The 21,343-nt window shown below is 35.9% G+C and overlaps 1 protein-coding gene across 2 annotated transcripts in view; it reads right to left on the bottom strand.

Annotated features, from left to right (window-relative positions):
- LOC133526564 (6-phosphofructo-2-kinase/fructose-2,6-bisphosphatase-like) overlaps positions 1-13,325 on the bottom strand; it is a 30,889-nt gene extending 17,564 nt beyond the window's left edge. The window contains exons 1-2 of one of the 2 annotated variants that reach the window (XM_061863244.1): positions 12,865-13,325; positions 6,240-6,589 (exon numbers count right to left, since the gene is read on the bottom strand). In XM_061863244.1, coding sequence (XP_061719228.1) covers positions 6,240-6,579 — 340 coding nt within the window. In that variant the 5' untranslated portion in view covers positions 6,580-6,589; positions 12,865-13,325. The remainder of the gene's footprint in view (positions 1-6,239; positions 6,590-12,864) is intronic. The other variant, XM_061863243.1, reaches the window with a different exon arrangement.
- Between the last annotated feature and the right edge of the window lie 8,018 nt (positions 13,326-21,343).

Genomic DNA, 21,343 nt, shown 5'->3' with positions numbered 1-21,343 from the left:
GATACATCGTTAACAACAAAGTAGAATGAATTCAGTAGATCGACCAAATAATCGCAATGTAACGAAAATCGCAATCGGGAACTTATCTAGAATCTGTTTTCTGAGGTTTAAATAATAGTTGAAGAGCTCTTAAATCAAAACATACCTACTGAGAGTACTGAGCCAGGTTAATGCTAGAAGTGAAAGGGGCCAGGCTGCCCACCTGAACGAACGGTCAATGATATCAAAATACGTTGTACTGGGCTGGTAGAACTTACCATCAGCACAAGTGCCACAACTTTGATATCCGAAGGGACAGACACAGACAGTCATGCAAGGTGGAGAAGAGACATCAAATTATATTATGAGATGAAGATTTGAAATAACCCATACTAGTTTTCAGGTTCATCAACTGATGAAACGATACATATAAACACTTTCCAAAATTAGAATACAGGATCAAATTGCAGCATAAATAACTGCCAATTTCATTGGCTAAATTGGACATGGTCGTTAGAAAGGCCTTCTTTTATGGTATGTTAAATATGCTGAACCAATTGCAATCAAAACGCTTGGCAGTCCAATAAACGGTTTATTTATATGAGACCGTGGGGGCGCAGTAGAGAGTTATCTAAATATAGACGATGATCTCATTCGACAGTCTACGGCGTTAAATATACTGTGAGTTGCAACAAGAACAAGACAGTGACAGTAAATCGTAAAGTCGTTATATGGATCTTGGTCGTTATAATAGTATATCTGAACCCCCTAAACATAATTACGATGCGCCTATAGCTTAGCTCTGGTATGTAAATGTTAGATATGTAGATAATACTTACATACGTAAGGAAAGAAAATCTTTTTTTTTACAAACAAGGCGCTACTTTTACTTCTATTAAACGATGTAAATAAACATCCACTCTCCACTCAACTCTCTGTCAACTCAAAATAAAATCCAGACCATCCAGAGACGAAAGTTAAAGGACAGAGTCAAGAACACAGACATACGTAACAAAACAAAACCAAACTTCATGACGCCTTAACATTTTGCCTGCAAAGAAAATGGAAGTGGGCAGGCCACGTAGCTAGATACAGCGACGATAGGTGGACAAAAAGAGCAGTAGAGTGGACCGGTCCTAGAGGCACCAGAGCAAAAGCCCGACCACGCGCTAGGTGGGCCGACGAAATAGAGAAGGTAGCTGGAAAAGGGTGGATACAAGTAGCGAGAAATAGAACAACCTGGATTTCTTTGGAGGAGGCTTTTACCCGAAGGGGGTCCACACAGATTTAAAATAATATAAATAAATAAAAATAAAAATGTAATACACAATAATAATAATAGGATTCTTAAAATATTAATTTTATTCACAAATAATTAAATTATTGCATGTTATTGATATTTTTCCTTTAAATTTTGTTTAAACGTATTATTAATTATTGTACTTAGCATGCAAGAATCAATTTATCAATGGTAATATTTATGTGTAATTTAATTTAAGTCAATCTGTATGGAATTAATAAAGCTCTATTCATTCATTCATTCATTCAAATAAACATAATGTAAGTAGAGGATTAACGTTTGTAGCTTTTGCTAGCAAACAAAACATCAAGGGAAAGACAAGACGTATATAAGCCACTGACGTCTGACGCACGCTCAGAAATCGTGATCTGGAAGCAATGTATTGACACGAAATCGATACAGGGTCAAAACATTTCCTTAGAAGTGACCCTTTATACAGATAATACACCCGCCGCTGTATCCGCTATGATAACTAAGATTAACGTCACTTATCTATTATATTAGAAATATTGTTATTGTAATGAGAACGTCAAGTTTAAAACAATATTTTTTAAGTAAGTTCCAAATGATCTAAGTTATTAATAAAGACAGCAGAAGACAGAAAACTACGTCTACACACTTTTCTACATAAAAGTGATTAGCAAATACTAAAAAAACTCAATTCACCCAAAAAGCTTTTAGCAACTTAGTAATAATAAAGGTTTCCACTGAAATAATTACTAGAATAGGTAAGTCTACCTTAGTTATTAAATTTTCTGTAATATCTAAGTATTAAAGTAAATAGGTACAATCATAAAGTTAATTAAATATATATATATATATATATATATATTTGTAGGTAAGTATATTTTATAGTAGATGATTTTATTTTATTTCTAGGTTTAATTTTAGTTTTCATTTTGTAATATTATATTTTAGTTTAGTTAGTCAATATAGATTGTTTAAGAGCTTTATTAGAAGAAATGTATCTCTCGGTAACGTATTAATTAAATATATACCTATATATTTAAATGATACGTAATATGGTTATTACTGTAGCAAATGAGTAGCGTTATAATTGAATATATGATAAAAGTAATAGAATTGTCAGCGTTAGTAGGTAACCGCCGGCCAACGCCCACTACTTATCCATTCATTGTCTTTATGTAAACTATAATTATCTCGAATTTATAGTAGAGGACTCTACTCTTTTAAGACACAATAATCTTAAATTAAATAAATAATACCTATTTAGTAATCAGTAATAAAGTCAAATTTAAAAGACAATCTTTTTATCTCTCTAATAAACATATAGTATAATTTCCTGGTGAATTAAAATTCGCTCCTAAGTTTCATGTAAATTTTATAATCTTTATACTTACTTAATATTTTCCGAATTAAGTTGAATTTACATGAAAATAAATTATATATATTTGTTATATGTTTGTTAAGTCAGCAACATATTGCTTAGGTATAAACCTGCATTTTATCGTGACATGTGATACCTAAATAGAAATTCAACATCTGTCTACATCTTATATACGTGATGTAATCACAGCTTTGCTTTTGTTGAACATTCGATAGTCAACGTGCCAACAACCGCAGATAAATTTACAGGGGGAAATACGATAAGAATGAAAAACACATGCCGAAAACAAGTTATAGGTAATCGATTTTTTATCATAATTATTTATATAACAATGACAATTGTCAAACAGGCCACCCCGAAGTTGCTTTGTCCTATCCTTCTATGCAACTACATATACTACGAGTACCTATAAAATGACAAAATAGATAATTTGTCTTAACCATAAAGTACGCGTACCCCAGAATAGACCACCATATCACAGAATTATCTATTCTTAACCTAGATACCCGCTATAGATTTATTAATTTCCGCTACCTAAAGGTTGTCTGGAAGAGATCGCGTTTTAGCGATAAGATCTCCTGTTGTTTACCTCTGATTGTGCTCTTGTGTATTGTTTTCTTCTATTGATATATGCAATAAAGAGTAATTGTATTGTATGAGTATACTCGTGATTATTTTTTAGGTATATAACATAATTATGTAATTATATACATAATACATATATGTACCAACCAAGTTCCAAAGATCCAACTCCTAGCAAAATCGGGTTAGGTATAATCCGAATATTGCCTGCGCAACGCGTTAATATTACAGTTAGCGTGTCTATCTAATATTAAATTTAATATGTAGCTATTCTCTCCATGTTGATGGGTAAACATAATAAAGATTTTGAATTTTGAATTTCTAATCATCATCATCATTCTTCCCTTGTCGGCTTGTCAAGATTTACGATAAACTTATTTTTAATTAGGCAATGTAGAATAACAAGTTTGGTTTGTTTGCTGGGGGTGTGGCTCTACGTCACAATGGCACGATGCCCCCGCGCAGGCTTGTTTTTCGTTAATTTGTATTCCGAATACCAATTATGATGGAGTCTCGAAGCTTTCAACGTACGTAACTTGACTTTCTACTTTTTATAAGAAACTGCAGGTTGAGTAAACTAAGTCTCCACTTTTGGAAGTAACAGAAGTTTCCAGTAATTTTAAATTTGGTCGTCTTCGACGTTGTGTTGAACATTCGCTATCAGATATATCGGAGCGGCCATGGTGCTCAGAAATATCAGAACACGCCTCTATTGTTAGAGGCGCTAGAGTGCGCGTTGAGATATTTTTGAGGACACCGGCCGCTCAGATATATCTGATGGCGACTGTACCCAAGTAAGAAGAGTGCTCAACAATCTCAACATTATCGACGTTATAATGATTCATTATTAATAAATATAAAAGATTTATTATGTTCCCATTTAGTACAGCAAGACAAATAGGGAAGTATATAATATATGTACTTACTTGAGCAACTGTAATCAAGAGAAGCAGGAAAATAGTTCGGTATGTGACACACCCACCGGTTAAACGCATTAAATAATCAGTTACGTCACTTACGGTATTGTTAACTGCTTATTGTAAGTTTCCACTGATAAAACAAATGAAGTTGGTTATTAACGTTAGTCTTCTAATTTCATAATAGACTCTTAATAAAGGAATGCTACCTATAAACAAATTTAAACTTAGAATACTTATTAAAGACGTCAGTGTAAGAGAGGCAATCGGGAATAGATTGAATATGTATGATCATTCGAGATAAGTGTGAGGTCAAGATTGATGTAACGATGTTTTTACATTTCGTCACGCCCGGGCCAATGGACAGTCAGTTTACCTATACATGTCGGAAAGTGCCATTACTACAATATGTTTATTGTATATTGGTACTGGTTTCTAACATCGTCTTCAACATTATGGTTTTTGACTATGTATTAAATAGTTTACTTTTGGCTGATATTCAAGGCCGCGGAAGACCTACAATTATATTGGTACATTACAGTGTCGATGTAACGGCATTGTGTCCAATTGTAATCATGAGCGGTTATTAAAACAAAGCCAACAATACCATTAGATTATTTTGGTACTCGCTGATCAATTAGTGGCCAAGAAGACAAGGCAATTGACCAGAGCAGATCATTGATGTCACCATTGAGGGTTATGACGTCAAACGCTAATGTATATCGTTGGATTTATCTTAAAGTTATTATTGTTAATTAACATTTGATGGAACATTAGTGTTCCATGAGTGCAGAAATAGAACGTTGGTAAACATCGGATTGCACAATAATCTACCGGGTTTGTGCTAACTAACGTTATCAGAATGTCCACTAATGCTTGTGCATTAAAATGTACAAACACTAAATACCATTACCCTAATCCGTTATCACGTTTCCGCCTCGTGCGTAGCTGAAAGTACCTGGCTGAAATATAGGACTTGCAAATTTTCCCACAGCACGATGAGACAGTAGCTTCAGTTGGCTTACTGCCATCGCGATGCAGAATCTGGGTAACTGGCAATACTATCGATGCGACACCAGGGCACTTTTGGATCGCTTGATCAGACTGAGTAAGTTAGCCTTAACGACGCTGCCAAAGTAAACGCGCCAATTGTATCAAGGCAAAATATCAGAAGCAAAAAGCAATTCCGGTACGGATATTTATTTCTTGACAGATATGGTTCTTTGTGGGTTATTTTAGGAGGTGCGAGTATTATGAAACTAAATTACCATATCCGAACATGGGAAACGTTGTATTGGTTAGATGCCAAGGGAACGTTGCAATAACGTGGAATCTATTTGCAATTGGACTTTGGTCGCGGCCAGCTGCGGAAATCGCTTGTCCCTAATTGACGGTGCCATAGAAATGGAGAGTCCATCGTTCAAGTCGGATAGATGAGAAAATTAAAGGACGTTGTAATATAATTTTGAACTCATATCTCTCTTTAAAAATCGTAGTAAATATCTAGTTTTCAAATATGATGCATATGAAGTAAGCTATTTAGTCGTCGAGGACAGATATCAAGGAAGTAGTAGCTGTCCGGAAGAGAGCAGTGTTTTTAAAATATATATAAGAAATTTTTATATTAAAAAAAAATCGTTAAAGATCTACCAATCGTTTTTTTCTTCATCAGAACCCAATGAAATTGTTACCGCAATATTTTGCCGTATCCAACAAAAGTCCACAATTGGCCAGATTGGCTTGCCAGGGAAAACTTTTCAATGTTTTTTTTCCAAAAATTAAGTGGGTATGATATGAAAAAGTGTAATCCTAAGTAAGTTGATTGATAAACCATACAATCAACAAGTGATTCTTATTTCCAAATACCTATTATACCATAACCAAACACTCTTCCTCTGTTTGTGTATCGACACAAGCATTGTAAATAACACCTTTTCCCTTCACCTACATTTTATGTACACCATTTCGTGATCGTCAAATTACAAGTCGAAGCTGCTAGAACTGAAATCAAGCTGCTTTAAGCCTGCCTTTTATTGATATGTTCCAAGTTAAGGTCATTGTTGAAACCGCGTTCACTTTTGATGAAACAAAACAATTGTTAAAGTGGACTGACCTGTGGCAGTGGCCAAGGCTCCGAGAGCTTTCTCCTTGTCTTCAAGCATGGTGTGGGCGGTGCTCGCTCCGGGTGCCATAACTATTCTTCTCAATGAGGGTCTCCTAGTCAATGCGACGATGTGCTTAGCGCGGTGCTGCTGCTGCGGTCTACGTCGACGCGTGCGTACTCTGTGAAGGCCTCCTGGCGACTGTCCGCCGACTACGCCGCTTATCACTGAGCGACCCTTATCAGTTCCACGGCAGTGATTGCCGGCCAACCAAACGATCGCTGAATAGATTTTGTAGTATATAAGGAACAGAAATGTAGACCAATCGCCTCGGATGCTCAGTAGCGCCATCGATTGCGATCTGGAACAATATTTTGACAGGCATTAGTGACGTCAGTAGCGGGTGCGCTTTGTTTTGTAAACAATGAATGCGTTAGCTATTTGTAATTAGTTGTGTCGCATTGCATTCAACTTAAATAAACAAATGCAGTTGTACAAGCATGAGCATGCATCACCTACTACTAAATGAGTGTTGTCATTGTGAATGTAAGATTTCTTTGAACTTAAAATTCAAGTTAATTTTATGAATTGTGTAGGTAGTTTTCCTACACCTACACTACATTGCAATATATTATGAACTTGCGAGGTTGCAGTTTTTAATTATTTTTTAAGTAGATACAACATGGGTACAGTCAACATCAAAAGTAGCGGATCAAACAACGCTTCAAAAGTCCTTCTTGTCATTCTGAAACAGCTTGACAAAAAGTGATGGTTCTATATGTAGAACAATTAAAACTGTAATAAAAAACCGGCCAAATGCGAGTCGGACTCGCACAGGAAGGGTTCCGTACCATTATCTATAAAAACGGTCATTCATCCAAGTACTGACCCCGCCCGACGTTGCTTAACTTCGATGATTGGATAAAAATCTCGAGATTGAAAAGAAATATTTATTTATATTCTGTTTTTAATACATATTTGTTGTTATAGCGTGAACAGAAATACATAATCTGTAGAAATTTCAACTGGCTCACTATCACGGTTCATGAGATACAGCCTGGTGACAGACGAACGGACGGACGGACGGACAGCGAAGTCTCAGTAATAGGGTCCCGTTTGACCCCTTGGGTACGGAACCCTAAAAGATAAGATAAGTATACTTCTGAATGTGGGTTTTAGAGATTTATCCATAATTGGAAAGTTATCTGCAATATCAGATACTTTTGGCGCGTTGTTTCATCCGCTACTATTGATGCTGACTGTACCTAAGTAGCTATTGTTGCATCTATGCTTCATTGGCTTGTTTAAATTAGAGTATATGTATAGTGTTCACATTACGTCTCTTAAAAATAATTAATAAGCGTGCGGTTCGATGAATCAATAGCCGCCATGTAAGGGATTTTTTAGTTTACTGAATCTGAAACAGGAAAGGAAAATCGCGTGATAGATTCAAGGAAACGTAATTCCCGAAACTTTAGGTAGGTATATACTTCACGAAACTTTAAGAATTGTTGGCACACTTTTATTTATATTTACGATGTCTAAGTATAAGGTGCTGGCTAAATGACAAAAGAAATGAACATCTAGAACATACAAAAGAAGTACTTCATTATAACATGAAACGAAACTGAGCTCTATATTCCTGTTCCTAGTGTATGTATACTCTGTATACTGTATAGTATTAGGCAATGTAGAGAATAAGTTTCTAAGATAGTGATAATGTAGGTATACCTATATAGTTCGTGTCATCCACGATGACTAGTAGATTTGTCAAATCTGACCTTTATTAACATGACATTACGAGTCAGGGCACGCGTCTTCGTGAATGACACAATCTATATTAGATAAATAAACGGGTGTAGGTACAGTCAGCAGCGGGTAAAACAACGCGACATAATATATCATAAGTGTAATTTACTGGTAATCGCGAGTTGAAAGCGAAACGAAGTTTTCAGTTAGTATTAAATTTTAGAAATAGAAATAGTTTAATAGTGGCAAAAAAAATTGCAGATAAAGAGAGGAACAAACTTACAAATAACATTACATTACATGACACATATTAGCCACGAAATGGTCCCGACTCAGCATGGGTTTTCTCAAGTCTAAGCATTGTTCGATTTCTTAAGCCTAGCCCTACCTACTGCTGCTTGGCGTACTTCTTACGCAATATCCGTGGAGTTAGGTTATACCTAGATTCGGATCCCTTTGTTTGTCATAGTTATTGAAAGTCATAATGTAATGATAGTCATGTTATCATTAGTCATAACTCTGAAACCGTTAACTTTTCAGGAATTTTCTTAGGTTATCCTATAGATAGGTTAGGTTATGTTTGTTTTCTGAGAAAAACCAAATTATGGCTAACGAAAATGCGGACAAACAATACATTATGACTTAGATAACCTAGATATAAATATTAGTATTCATTGTTATTTTATACTGAATGTAGGTCAGCATTTACATTTTAGTTACAAATTTACTACTCGTCATCACAAAATCGCAATGTTAAACTTTGCTTTGTAATGTTTTTAACTTTAACATTGCGCATTTCTAGGAGCACGGTAGTGCCATCGCCAAGACAAAACGAAGGGCACTGCCTAGCCTACCTTTGTACTTTTTCTCGAAGACTATCGTCGTTAAATAAGACGGCTACAAATTGGTTTATGTAACTTAGTGACGCGTTCTCTTGTAATAGGTATGCTAAAGAAAACGCTGAACTGTAGATTCTTCGACCTGGTAGTTGGCAGCATACCAAGGCACTGACGGCACTGTCTGCATCACCAGAAAATTACGTAGTAGTCAGCACCTCATCATTTACAACTAATAAAGAATAAGGAAATACATTATAATTAAGAAAAATATACAGTTTCACTCCTAACTAAAGTGGTATCTTATGTTTATGTTGAATGAAATCTATCTTATTCAGTGGTTCCACGCTTTCCCATTATAAATTTTGAAACTGAAATAATATGTTTGCAAACTTTTGTCATTCTGCTCTATCTTAGTAATTCCAGTGAAGATTGTGTTCTTCCATAATATGTCTTATTTTTACTTTTGTTTTTATAATTTACAAATTCAGCACCTAGATGAAAATATTCAGATCCTGAGAACAAGCTACTATCATCATGCAATAATTTAATTAGTACCTAAGAAATTATAACAGAAATAACCATGTTCAGTTATTTCAGAAAAAAAAAATCTTGTGTCTGTGTGTTTTACCCGGTTTCAATCAACCTATATCGCATTGCATGTTTCTATTGAGGTCATACGTTTATCCCACATGCATCAGCGTAAGAAGTTTTCCAAGAAACATTTTCCGCGACGATTCCGGGAATGGAAATCTAGATTCGATGTGTGTGGCGGATCACCGTGGATCTATTGTTAGTGTTAGTGCGCGACGATTTATATTTATCACTAGGTCAGACTGGAGGCCAAATGAACGTTTGAAAAATATAGAAATTTAAGTCTGAACTGAACAGACTGAAACCGGTTTGTATCTAATTATGGTAGCAGTAACAGCAACAAAATGTAAAACATTGTATATCATAAATCTTGTTGATAAAAGTTGAGATAAGTGAATTCATTAGTTAATTAATATATCAGTAAAAAAATTATCTAACGACCAAAATTGCCAAATTCTTATTTGTATGTGTAAAAATAATAATTAAATTATATTGATAGTAGTAGTAATCGCCTGAGCAACTTTATAATGGATTCACGACGTCAATCGTAGTTTTGGCGTCATGGAGGAAATCCGACTGTAAGGTGCCTATTCATAGCATAGCAAATGTTTTATTTTGAATATATATTATAATCAAGCGTTAATGTTGATGTAGGTGGTTTATCGTTGTGTTTTGTATTTAGAAAACTTAAAATATTACACTTAGCACAGATAGTGTCACTGTCAGTCTTTGAACATAATAATTTTGGTAATGTTGGTATCGATCCAGGTACATACTCCAGGCAGGCAGGGAGAACGAATTTTAGATACATTAGGTCAATTAGGTGTATACATATAGTTACAGGTATGTCATTAGACTTTTATAAATGTATACAATATTTATTAATTTAAACAACAAGCAATCCAATGACATCAGGTTATTCAAGTAAATTAACGGAGACTATATAGTTGCACTGTAATTGACGGACTTTTAAGTGTAACGATCAAGTTGTCCTTTAAATTGGATATCAATTAGGTCCGATGAATACAATTACACAGACAGTTTGCAACGGGCCCTTAGTATGTTTCTTTTTACGAGTCTTATCCTGGCTCACTTCTTATCTGAATGTTCTAGACACTTTTAATTTATCGGCCTGATGCCAATGTAAAGTTATTCTCGATACTCAGATAACCCGGCCTTTACCCGTAATATTTCCACTCTTCCAGAGCTTTCTACAAACTCTGTAATTCTGTATAAACTTAAGGTGGCCATGTAACGATCTGCTCACAGCCAGTTAAAACCAGTTTGAAGACAACTTTAAACATTAGCTTCGCAAAGTTTTGCAACTGTGAAACTTGAGGAATTAGATAAGCGTGAAATCGGTCACTAATTAATTGAGATAGGTATGCGTATGCTACATATACTAAGGCATATGAAAACTTAATTATTGTTTAAATTGTGGTACTCGTGTTATATTAATAGATACACTAATTGAAAAGGAAAAGATACTATTATTTCCCAAATCTAAGCATATTAGAGTGCTATGAGCTCATGGCGTAGTTTTGGACTATGGAGAGATAGGGCTTAATTAAAACTTTTAAGCCCTCTCAAGTAACGACAGAAATTCAGGAATAGTAAAGATAATAAGCCACGTATCGAAAAACTGTCTCTGTCACTATAATTACGCCTTGATTTGAGTAAAAGAGAAAGATGTCCAAAATTTGCGAACGTCGGTGTTCGAGGCCCTCTGATACCTTAGTGTTGTCAAAGCAGTGGCACAGATAGGTATTTCAAGGCCAATGCAAGGTATCAGAATCATAAAGATACCTATACCTAACTACTAAATATAATAGAGAAAGATAAGTACATAATTAATTACTTTACTACCTGTTGCTGCTGAAAATACGAAGATGGTATCCAATCAACAGCTAGGTACCTAGGTATTCTATTATATCAATTGTTAAAGGCATTTATAAAGCATTACGTACCCGTACATTGTAATGTGTGAAGGCACCCAAGCACCGAGTGAAGCAGAGCATAAAGTAGCAAGGACGACGAGTTCAGAATATGAAAATTTTCTTTGTTCATACTTGTTACAAGTAATAAATGAATGCCAAGACTGCAGTCATTTAATCAGTCCCTTTGTATAAGAGAGAATATTATGCATGATGACCCGTTGCTTTATTTAACATGCTGCTGAGCTGATGTACCTACTTTTACATTCAAGACAATGTTAAATCTGTGCTTAATCATCTGAGAATGTTTTGTAGGGAACAGTGGAATGCTGCAGGTATCATTATATTCATTATTCTTAATTTGTTCAGCAATGGGACACTAATGTAGACTAAAAATGTCCGACTTTTCCAGAATTAACGTCTCTTCAGCTCAATAATTCAAAGTCTCTTCAGCGCAATTCTGGATAAGCTACATCGTTGTTTTAATTTTAATTTGAAGTGTGTGTAGGATGTGAATTAGTGTAAGGATGGGTGTCCAGGTAGAAAAAGTCGTTTGATATTATCGCTGCCACGCGTGGCATTGAGTTACAGTGTAAACTCTAAAGCGGCACTCTAGGGACCGAACGTTATTTGACGTTATAGAGAGTTTTCGTTATATAGAGATAAAAAAAAACCTATGAAGTAAATAAAATATAGCGAACAAATTACGACGTTATAGGGAGTGAGTCGTTATACCGAGTTGCGTTATATGGGGACTGTATTAATAAGCCGTACTGAACTGACGTAGGTATGTTTGCTGATTAATTCTAGTTTACTCATTATTTAATTGAGCCCGCATCGAGGAAAGAAACTTAAATATGGAAGGGCTGGAAGGCGTTACTGTGGCGCGGAGTGTTTTTATTCGAAATAGTATAACTAGATATGCTAAAACAGTGGTGGGCAAAGTACGGCCCGCGGGCCAACACAGCCCGCGAAAGGATTTTATTCGGCCCGCCGCCGCTCCTATGAAATAATTAGTATATGGTGTTGGTCCACGATAACCACACATCAAAATACATTATTGCTGCAATTCTGGCCCTCCTCTTAATTTTCCTAAACTTTCTGGCCCCCCATGTAGAAAGTTTGCCCATCACTGTGCTAAAATTAAGAACTGTTCTAATCATTTCATAAATAAATCACTTGCAAAAATTATCAAAAGATCTTTACTTTTGCATAGCAAAGATATACTACGTCTACAAGCAAAATATTATGAATAAGGCCCGTGTATAAACAGACATAGGACTTCTACTTTTTTTTACTGTTCCTGATGGTTAGATGAAGGATAATTATGGTAACACTAATTACTTGTAATCTCATTGTTTACAAGCCAAACTTACAATAAAAACGCAATATAAAGCCCTTATCATTTGGAAACAGAAAGGATATAATATACATATTTTTGTTCGCAAAAAGAAGCAATATAATAAAGGCACATGCAGTCGCAAGCCAAGTTGAGCAATAAACTCACAGTATTGTATTCTTACCTGGCCTCAAAAACTAAATCCTTCCTTCGCAGTAGTGGTCGGAAGATGTATGCCGTATGAAATGCACCAAATCGTGGCGCATAGCAGTGCGCCCGTGTATGGCAATAAACGTTTCAATACACATTCGAGACAAGTCCCAATTAACGTCCAAAGTCAACTTCTTAACCAAAATTCTCCCCCAACATCTCACAGGGGATATAACACAAAAGTTATACAGTTTTGTGGTTCTATACGCAGCAGATTGCGAGATCACCGTCAATTCACTGATTTATACTGTTCTTACTTGACACCGGAGCGTATTTTACGCATTGTAATTACTAGGATACTACGATGTGGTTAGATATGGAGTATTTTTGTCAACGTGTTATTGTTTACGCGATGCGTCCGGCGCGGATTCGTCTCGCACTGTACAGCGATGTGGCGAGGCCGCGGCTACGAAAGCGAGATAACGAAATGGGACGGCGGGGACTGGTCGCGTTGACATCGATTCTACTTCGGGCGCGCTCGGTCGGCCGCTGGTGGGAGCTCGGAGCTTCAAGACTTGGCGCGTTGTTTTAAATGTCAATAAATTCACAGTATGGTTCAATTCAAGACCTCCCAAAATTTAGGTACACCCAAACCCCAAAATTTGATGATAAATTTATCTATGAATTCATTCATAATGTGACCATACAATTTTACAGCTTGCTGTACATGCATATATTGGTTAATAGTTAATAGGCTTAGAGCTTTATTTTTCTTAAATAAGTAACTACTTTCTTCTGCCACTGACTATATAAAAATTCTCAACAACTTGAACCGCATTGTAACAACTACTTCGTAAGCAGCTTATTTATAATTTTTTACAATATTTCGATAATTTCGAAGCAAAGCGAGAACCAGGGGGCCTACCGCGAAAACCGAAATTCGCAAATTGTGGGGATCTTTCTCTTTTACTCTCACTAAGACGTAATTAGAGTGACAGAGCAAAATGCCCGTTATTGACTAACTTCGATTTTCGCGGTTATAGCCCAGCACCTATTTCCACTTTCGTGCGTTTAGTTGTACCAAACCCTGCGTTACGGATGTGTGTATTGCTATAAAATATCAAATAGGCGTTAATGTTAATACCAATTTAAATACCTATTTCGTCGTTTTCGTCGTCGTGAATGACAATCTATACCTATAGTATAGATTGTCATTCACGACGACGCGTGCCCTGACTCGTATTCAGTGGCGGATTGACCACGTGGCAAATGCCACCGGGCATTTGGGGGCCTCGCGCACCAACGCATTGTGACCGTAAATAGTATATATTACAACAGAGGCCGACAACCCATTACCGGTTGCCGGCCGAGCGTAACGAGGCCAAATGGTTATGAGATATAACCGCGAAAATCAATTTTCGCAAATTGCGGACATTTTTCTCTGTCATTCTAATTATGCCTTCATTGGAGTAAAAGAGAAAGATCCCCACAATTTGCGAATTTCGGTTTCCGCAGTAGGCCCTCAGCAACCCTCATTATGTACGTAAAGTGCTTTTCCCAAACATGCAATTCAATAAATAACAAAAAAAACTACAAGAATTCTAGAAAAATTAAAAATTATCTAGACAATAAAATATAAATAACATGGAGATAAGCATGAAGTATAATGCCCACAGTGTTGACAATTTTCTAGTCGTCTCACACTTGTATTAATTACAGCGAAAAATTTGTTGTAAGCAATTAGTACTATAGGGCACAAACATGAGGTCTTTATTACAACAATATTTTCCGCGTAATTAGTGAGAGTGTGAACTAGGGTATTGATATATTATATGTTTATTGTATTTCCGAGCATGTTTGCGACAAGCACTATGTAATACCTCGGTGGAAACCGGCATTTTCTGACTCGGACCTTTAGCAGATAGACTCAGATAATGCCTTGCTTTCCATCCCTTGATAATAATATTCAATTGCATTTTTGGGAACATAGTACTATCGGCCAAAGCCAGAGTCGACCAGTTTCAAAACAGTATCGCTTGCAAACGTTGACTTTGGATTTGACCCGCCCCTAATTTGTTGACCAATGAGAAACAAAGATCTTTTTTTTTGTTAAGTAACTGTCATTGTTCACAATCTTTACGCAGCTTGCACGTGTTTTGTCAAGAAGTTCTGTCTATTCAGACGAGCGGCTTTTTATTACCCTTTGTGGTGCATATTTTTCTGTGAACGCATGTCAGCACCATAACTTGTCTTGCTAATGGCGAGAGAAATAACATACACCTGCAAGAAAGCTATCCAGATGCGCCCTTTTCCCTAACATTTTTTTTGAAACAGGTTTGCTATTATCCAACCTAAGCAAAACAATATTGTTGCTTAGATGCGAGGTCTTAAATTGTTCTCTTTTCTCTACAGACCTACCTACTAATTAAAAACAAGGGCACGTGTTTTCTATGGAATGTGCACAACGTGCACAACAAATGATTTCTTGACTTGTCGGCTAGCTTTGAGAATGTAAAACAATATCAGTTAAAAAGTTACGTTCGAATAGTATTGAATGCGGTTGAATTAAAAATATCTACACGGACAAAGTGGTCAAATATAAATGAACTCGACTTTATAGTTAAGGCAGTAAGAGCGTTCAAGTATTGTCGACTGAACTGAAGCTCGATTGTATTGGAATATGGTCGGTAATATAAAAAGTAGTTTACAAGTGTCTTGCGCACCTTTGGAGTGGCGGTATAACTTATTTCGTAGTCAAACATAACAATATTTTGAGCTTCCTGTTTCAACAGTTTATATTAGTCCAGGGCTCCAAAATATTAGGACTCATTCGACTATTATAACTTATAACAAAGGGCTGGTTGTTCCTTGAACGAATCTAATATTTTGTACTGTCTCATATAAAATCACACAACCATGGCTCTTACACGGGCCCTTATGCGTTCATAACCGTGGGGGTTTTGCGTTGACCTGTCAAGCATCGAATATAACTGCATTTACCTGCTGGGGTCCTAAAGTAAAAGACATGACCAGACGTTGCATTTCAAACAGTTGACCGATATACCCATACAGATTTTTATCAGCTCGTTAAGTAATAAATTAAACTAAACAAAAAAATTTACTTAAATGTTTATTTCATGTTTCATAGAAGTTTACTAACTATCATGATCATGAGTGTTATAGAGGACTCGAAACGTCAAAATTGAATATTCCAACAATGATACTATCCGTGACAAAATTCATTTTTTTTAAATATAGGTTGAGGTATTAAAATGATGTAACAATCGTTTCAAGGGCCACCGTAAAATATCAGGATATAAAGAAAAATAAAACCCATCGCCGCTCAAAGGATCGAATGCCAGATGTGTAAGGCCGTCGAGATTGTAAATTTTTGTCTCTTCGTTTTCACCAAATATGTAAGCATTATTTGTTAGAGTTGTTAGTTGATTTCATGAAGCAATTATTGAGCTTGTTTCCCCATTACAAAAAACTTAAAAAGAAATCCTAGTGGTCCGCCCCCAAAATTTCATTGGTGGCCGAAAGCTAACGAGCCTCGGGCAGATGTTCTCGCTTCATACAAAATGCGCCTTTAAGGTGGTCGACTCTGGCTTTGGCCGATAGTACATGTTGAATATAATCGTTATGTTCCTTATGCTTAGGCTTCGAAGTAGACTTCAGCGTGCGGTTCCCATATAAATTGCAGTCGGGTTGAATTCCGCCTGTATATTGGCCCTAAGTAGGACCCTAAAAAATTTTTCTAGTTGGTGCAGACAGACATATTAAGCACGGTTAAGACGAAAGTGGAGGACCCGCGCGAAATCGCCTTTTCATACAAACGTAGTCCTCATTTTCCTCTCTGGATATTAACATTAATGAAAATATTTTGACACTTTTTGTTGTATATCAAGTATCAATCACAGCTATGTTCCTACGTTTGATTTTTTTTTTCCAATTTTTAATTATTATAAGAGGTTAGGTTAGCATTTCAAAATTTGTATGAAATCTATCTGTTATTCGCTCCAAATTTTTACAATAATCAATAAATCGAAAAAAATCAAACGTTGGGGCATAGCTACATACATCAAATTATGTAATATTTTTCATTATGTCAATATCCAGAGAGGAAAATGGGGACACATTAATGAAAATAACCAAGGTTGGTATTACATATTTAAATTGAAAGCAAAAATAAAAATACTCGCAATGAAAGAAAAAATAATATAAATACTATAGCTCTCTATTGAGATGTAAATCGTATGCCATGCAATATTTGGGAAATGTAAATAATTCCTAACGATACATTTGACTAAATACCTACTTGGTAAAATTAAACTTGACCAAGTAATTATTTGCTAAACAATAACTTGCCAACAAAAGAGATTTGCTAACTGCAAATTTGGCATAAGTTGTTTTGCCAAAAATGTTTTTTGGAATATGATATATTTCGTTTGGGATGTGATACTTTGGGAACAGTTTTTTGGCTATTCATTAGTAAACCCGTTTGATGCCAGCTGGAGATGTGGGGTGAGAGTCAGAATGGCGGGTGTACCTAAATAAAATCAAATGAAAAGCATACCATATTTTTGTACCTAATTTGTACTATTTAGTACCTCGTTTAAAAAAATTTGTACATCACGGTACGTAAAGTTATGATCAAAAAACAGGTCACCCGCCATCCTGACAGTCAGAATGGCGGGTGTACTTTATTACGCTATGTTCCCGTGGTTATTGATAAATTCTATAAAAGCCAAATTTTTGTACCTTTTTTGTACCTTCATATTCAATTATAATATGAGTCATTTTATTTGTGCTTTCCAAGTTTTAGTCATTTTATATTTTGCTTGCTATTACAATTTTGCAGGCGTTATAATTTTTCAAATTATCGGTTTCTTTTTTAAGAAAAAACGCTAAGGTACAATTATTTTTATTACGCCAGGATTTAGTACCTTTAATGTTTAATCTGTTAAGTTCAAATAACTCAGTAAATCATGTCTTAAAAAAGGCTAGGCGCCAATTCAAAGAAATTATAACGCCTGCAACATTGTAATAGCAAGCAAAATATAAAATGAGTAAAACTTGGAAACCAAAAATAAAATGACTCGTATTATAATTGAATATGAAGGTACAAAAAAGGTACAAAAATTTGGCTTTTATAGAATTTATCAATAACCACGGGAACATAGCGTAATAAAGTACACCCGCCATTCTGACTGTCAGGATGGCGGGTGACCTGTTTTTTGGTGATAACTTTAAGTACCGTGAGGTACAATTTTTTTTTAAAGGAGGTACTAAATAGTACAAATTAGGTACAAAAATATGGTATGGTTTTCATTCTGACTCTCACGATGTGGGTGGTCTTATAGGTCCGCCTGTCTAACATGTAGAGGTTTAGGAAGGAGATAATAAGAATGCTTAGAGCCTTTTATTTTGTCATTAAATCAGACACTCCAAAGCTCGACATACAATAAGCTGAAATTTTTGATCCCGTTGTTCATGATCAGAGTCTGGGATCAAGATGCGGATTTAAGTATTAAAGTTAACAAGAGGGACCATCATATCTACTATATGGCCGGTCCAGCAGAAGTATTCAACCCTCAAGAAGGGGACTGTCATTAGGTACTATAGCGATATATAGTAATCTAAATTGTATTTTTTTTTTCTTATTAAATGCATGTTAATTATAAGATGTAATGTTTTGAAAAGATGTGGCCCGCCGAGTTTCTTGCCGGTCCATACTGGGATACCCTCCTCCAATTGAGGGGGGATTTACATCTTCTCGGGTCAGAGGTGTAGGGTTAGAGCCGGTGTAGCTTTATATGACGTTCATACGGGCATTGTAATATGCCTACTTGAATTTATCTTTATCATTATCTGATATATCGTAGACTTAACATTGTTTAAAATTTACCTTTACTCCTTTCTGTGATATCAACATCAACTATATCACTGGACCCTACACTATTAACTTGGACTAAAAAATTAATCCAACTACCTACTTTTGCTCGGTACCTACCCTACCGCGTGGTATCCTAACCGGTGTTTCCTTCCCTGTCTGGGAATGTAAGTATGTACATAGGTAGGTACCTATTTTAAATTTAAATCGGTACTCGCTAAATATTTCAATTGGCGTTGTTAGTCCAATCTCCAATTAGACTTTTTTTTAATTATTCTGCACCACCGTGCACCGTGGGAATGGGACCATACCGGTCGACAAACTAGACTATGTAATGTTTTAGGGTTCCGTACCCAAAGGGTAAAACGGGACCTTATTACTAAGACTCCGCTGTCCGTCCGTTAGTCTGCCTATCTGTCACCAGGCTGTATCTCATGAACCGTGTAGTTAGAAAATTGAAATTTTCACAGATGATTTATTTCTGTTGTCGCTATATCAACAAATACTAAAAAACAGAATATAATAAATATTTTTTGGTCTTTTGGTCTGCAGACCAAAAAAGAGATGGCGGGATGACCTCGACGCTTTTTGCAGAGACTGGCGGGAACATACTTCAAACCGTGATGAGTGGCGGAAAAAAGGGGAGGCCTTTGCCCAGCAGTGGGACACAAGATAGGCTATTAAAAAAAAAAAAAAAATAATAAATATTTAAGGGGGCTTCCAAACAACAAATGTGTTTGTTTGCCGTTTTTAGGGTTTCGTAGTCACCTAGAAACCCTTATAGTCGCCATGTCCGTTTGTCCGTCTATCCTCGGCTTTGCTCCGTGATGGTTAGTGCTAGAATGTGAGTAGAAAGCTGCAATTTGGCATGGATTCATTAATCATACAGTGTTATGTGTACGATGCTTGATTTTCATAAACAATATTTACTTAATTTAGTCGTTATCTGTTACCTTTCGTGAGTCCTTTCGTTAATTTAGTGTTCGTGATTTTTCTCACTTGACGCCAGTTGATGGTCTCATCGGAAGATCAGCGCTGGAAGCCACCAGCAAAGCAACATGCTGAGATGAGGCCATTTTGTGGTACTTTATAGGTACTTTTTTTGTTTTTGTTATATTGTGTAATTTTTCTTGTGTCTTGTGTTTACGATTAAAAATAATTCTACTTATTCTAAAATATTCTATGCATGGCAACAGAACAGTAAAATAAAAACTGAACAAAAAAAATTTTTTTTGGTATCTCCCATATGAAATATAATAATAATATATACAATAATAAATAAATAAGTAAATAAAATAAATATTATAGGACATTATTACACAAATTGACTAAGTCCCACAGTAAGCTCAATAAGGCTTGTGTTGAGGGTGTTTAGACAACGATATATATAATATATAATTATTTATAAATACTTAAATACATAGAAAACACCCATGACTCAGGAACAAATATCCATGCTCATCACACGGATAAATGCCCTTACCAGGATTTGAACCCGGGACCATCTGTTTCATAGGCAGGGTCACTACCCACTAGGCCAGACCGGTCGTCAATATAAATATATATATATATATTTCACAATGATATTTTTAGATTTTTTTTGCTTTGACCCAATAGTGTGGGGTATCGTTGGATAGGTCTTTTAAAACGAATATTGGTCTCCAAAAACCATTTCTTGATTAAAGTTAATACCTAGCCGTTTTTGAGTAATTGCAAAAATCTTCTCTTCTTAGTAAAAAGACGTACAAAGCACTGCGAAGGTACTCCCTTAGACCCTTATGCTTGTAATGTAGGTACACGATATTAATAGCCGCTTGGCTTGTTCCAGCAGAATAGTTAACTACGAAACCCTACACATTATACTACTCTTAGCCCTACATTGAGCACAGCCATATCGGCCATGTGGGCTCTTGGCCGATTTTTATAGATAATAATACGGAACCCTTCGTGCGCGAGTCCGACTCGCACTAGGTCCGTTATTAACTTAGGGCAATGTAAGTATTTTTGATTTTTATTTGTACCAATTTGGCTTGTATTTGTATTGTATACGTAAATCGCTCATTCAAAAAGGAAGAGCTTCGCTCCTTCTGTTCTTCGCTACTTTTGTAAGTGTACAAATTGTACAATACAAACGCAAGAGTAGAAGCGACAAAGAGCAAGTACCTAATACTCGGTCTTGCCCGATAGACGGTCTTCTCCACATTGAACTTAATTAATACTGACTTGGCATCATTTAATAAGATTTAAAATTATGTTGTTCATCATTGTTCTCGTTTCAGACGAGGCTTCCGATTTATTGTTCCTTCTAATGAATTAATTGATCCTTTGATCATTGATGAGCTCGTACGGTTAAGGACGAATTAACATAACTGCACGAGCATTGTACCTGCTCGCTTCAATTCGCACATGGTAATGAGTTCACCTAAACATCTTCATCTCAGGTTTCTTGTATAATAAAGTAAATTGATAATCGTGTTCAACTCACCGTGAACAGCGGTTTTGGCGGACAATGCTCCGTTTTTTTAAAGATGTCCGAGTGGTTTCTTAGCCGGAAACAAAGCCATTATGTTAATACTAAATCGGTGTAATTTTGTGTCTTCTGTGTGCGTTTCTGTACTTT

Source organism: Cydia pomonella, chromosome 16 (genome assembly GCF_033807575.1).
Source record: "Cydia pomonella isolate Wapato2018A chromosome 16, ilCydPomo1, whole genome shotgun sequence".
NCBI lineage: Eukaryota > Metazoa > Arthropoda > Insecta > Lepidoptera > Tortricidae > Cydia > Cydia pomonella.
Note: the sequence above shows the minus strand (reverse complement) of the source record. Positions and strands in the feature narration are given on the sequence as shown.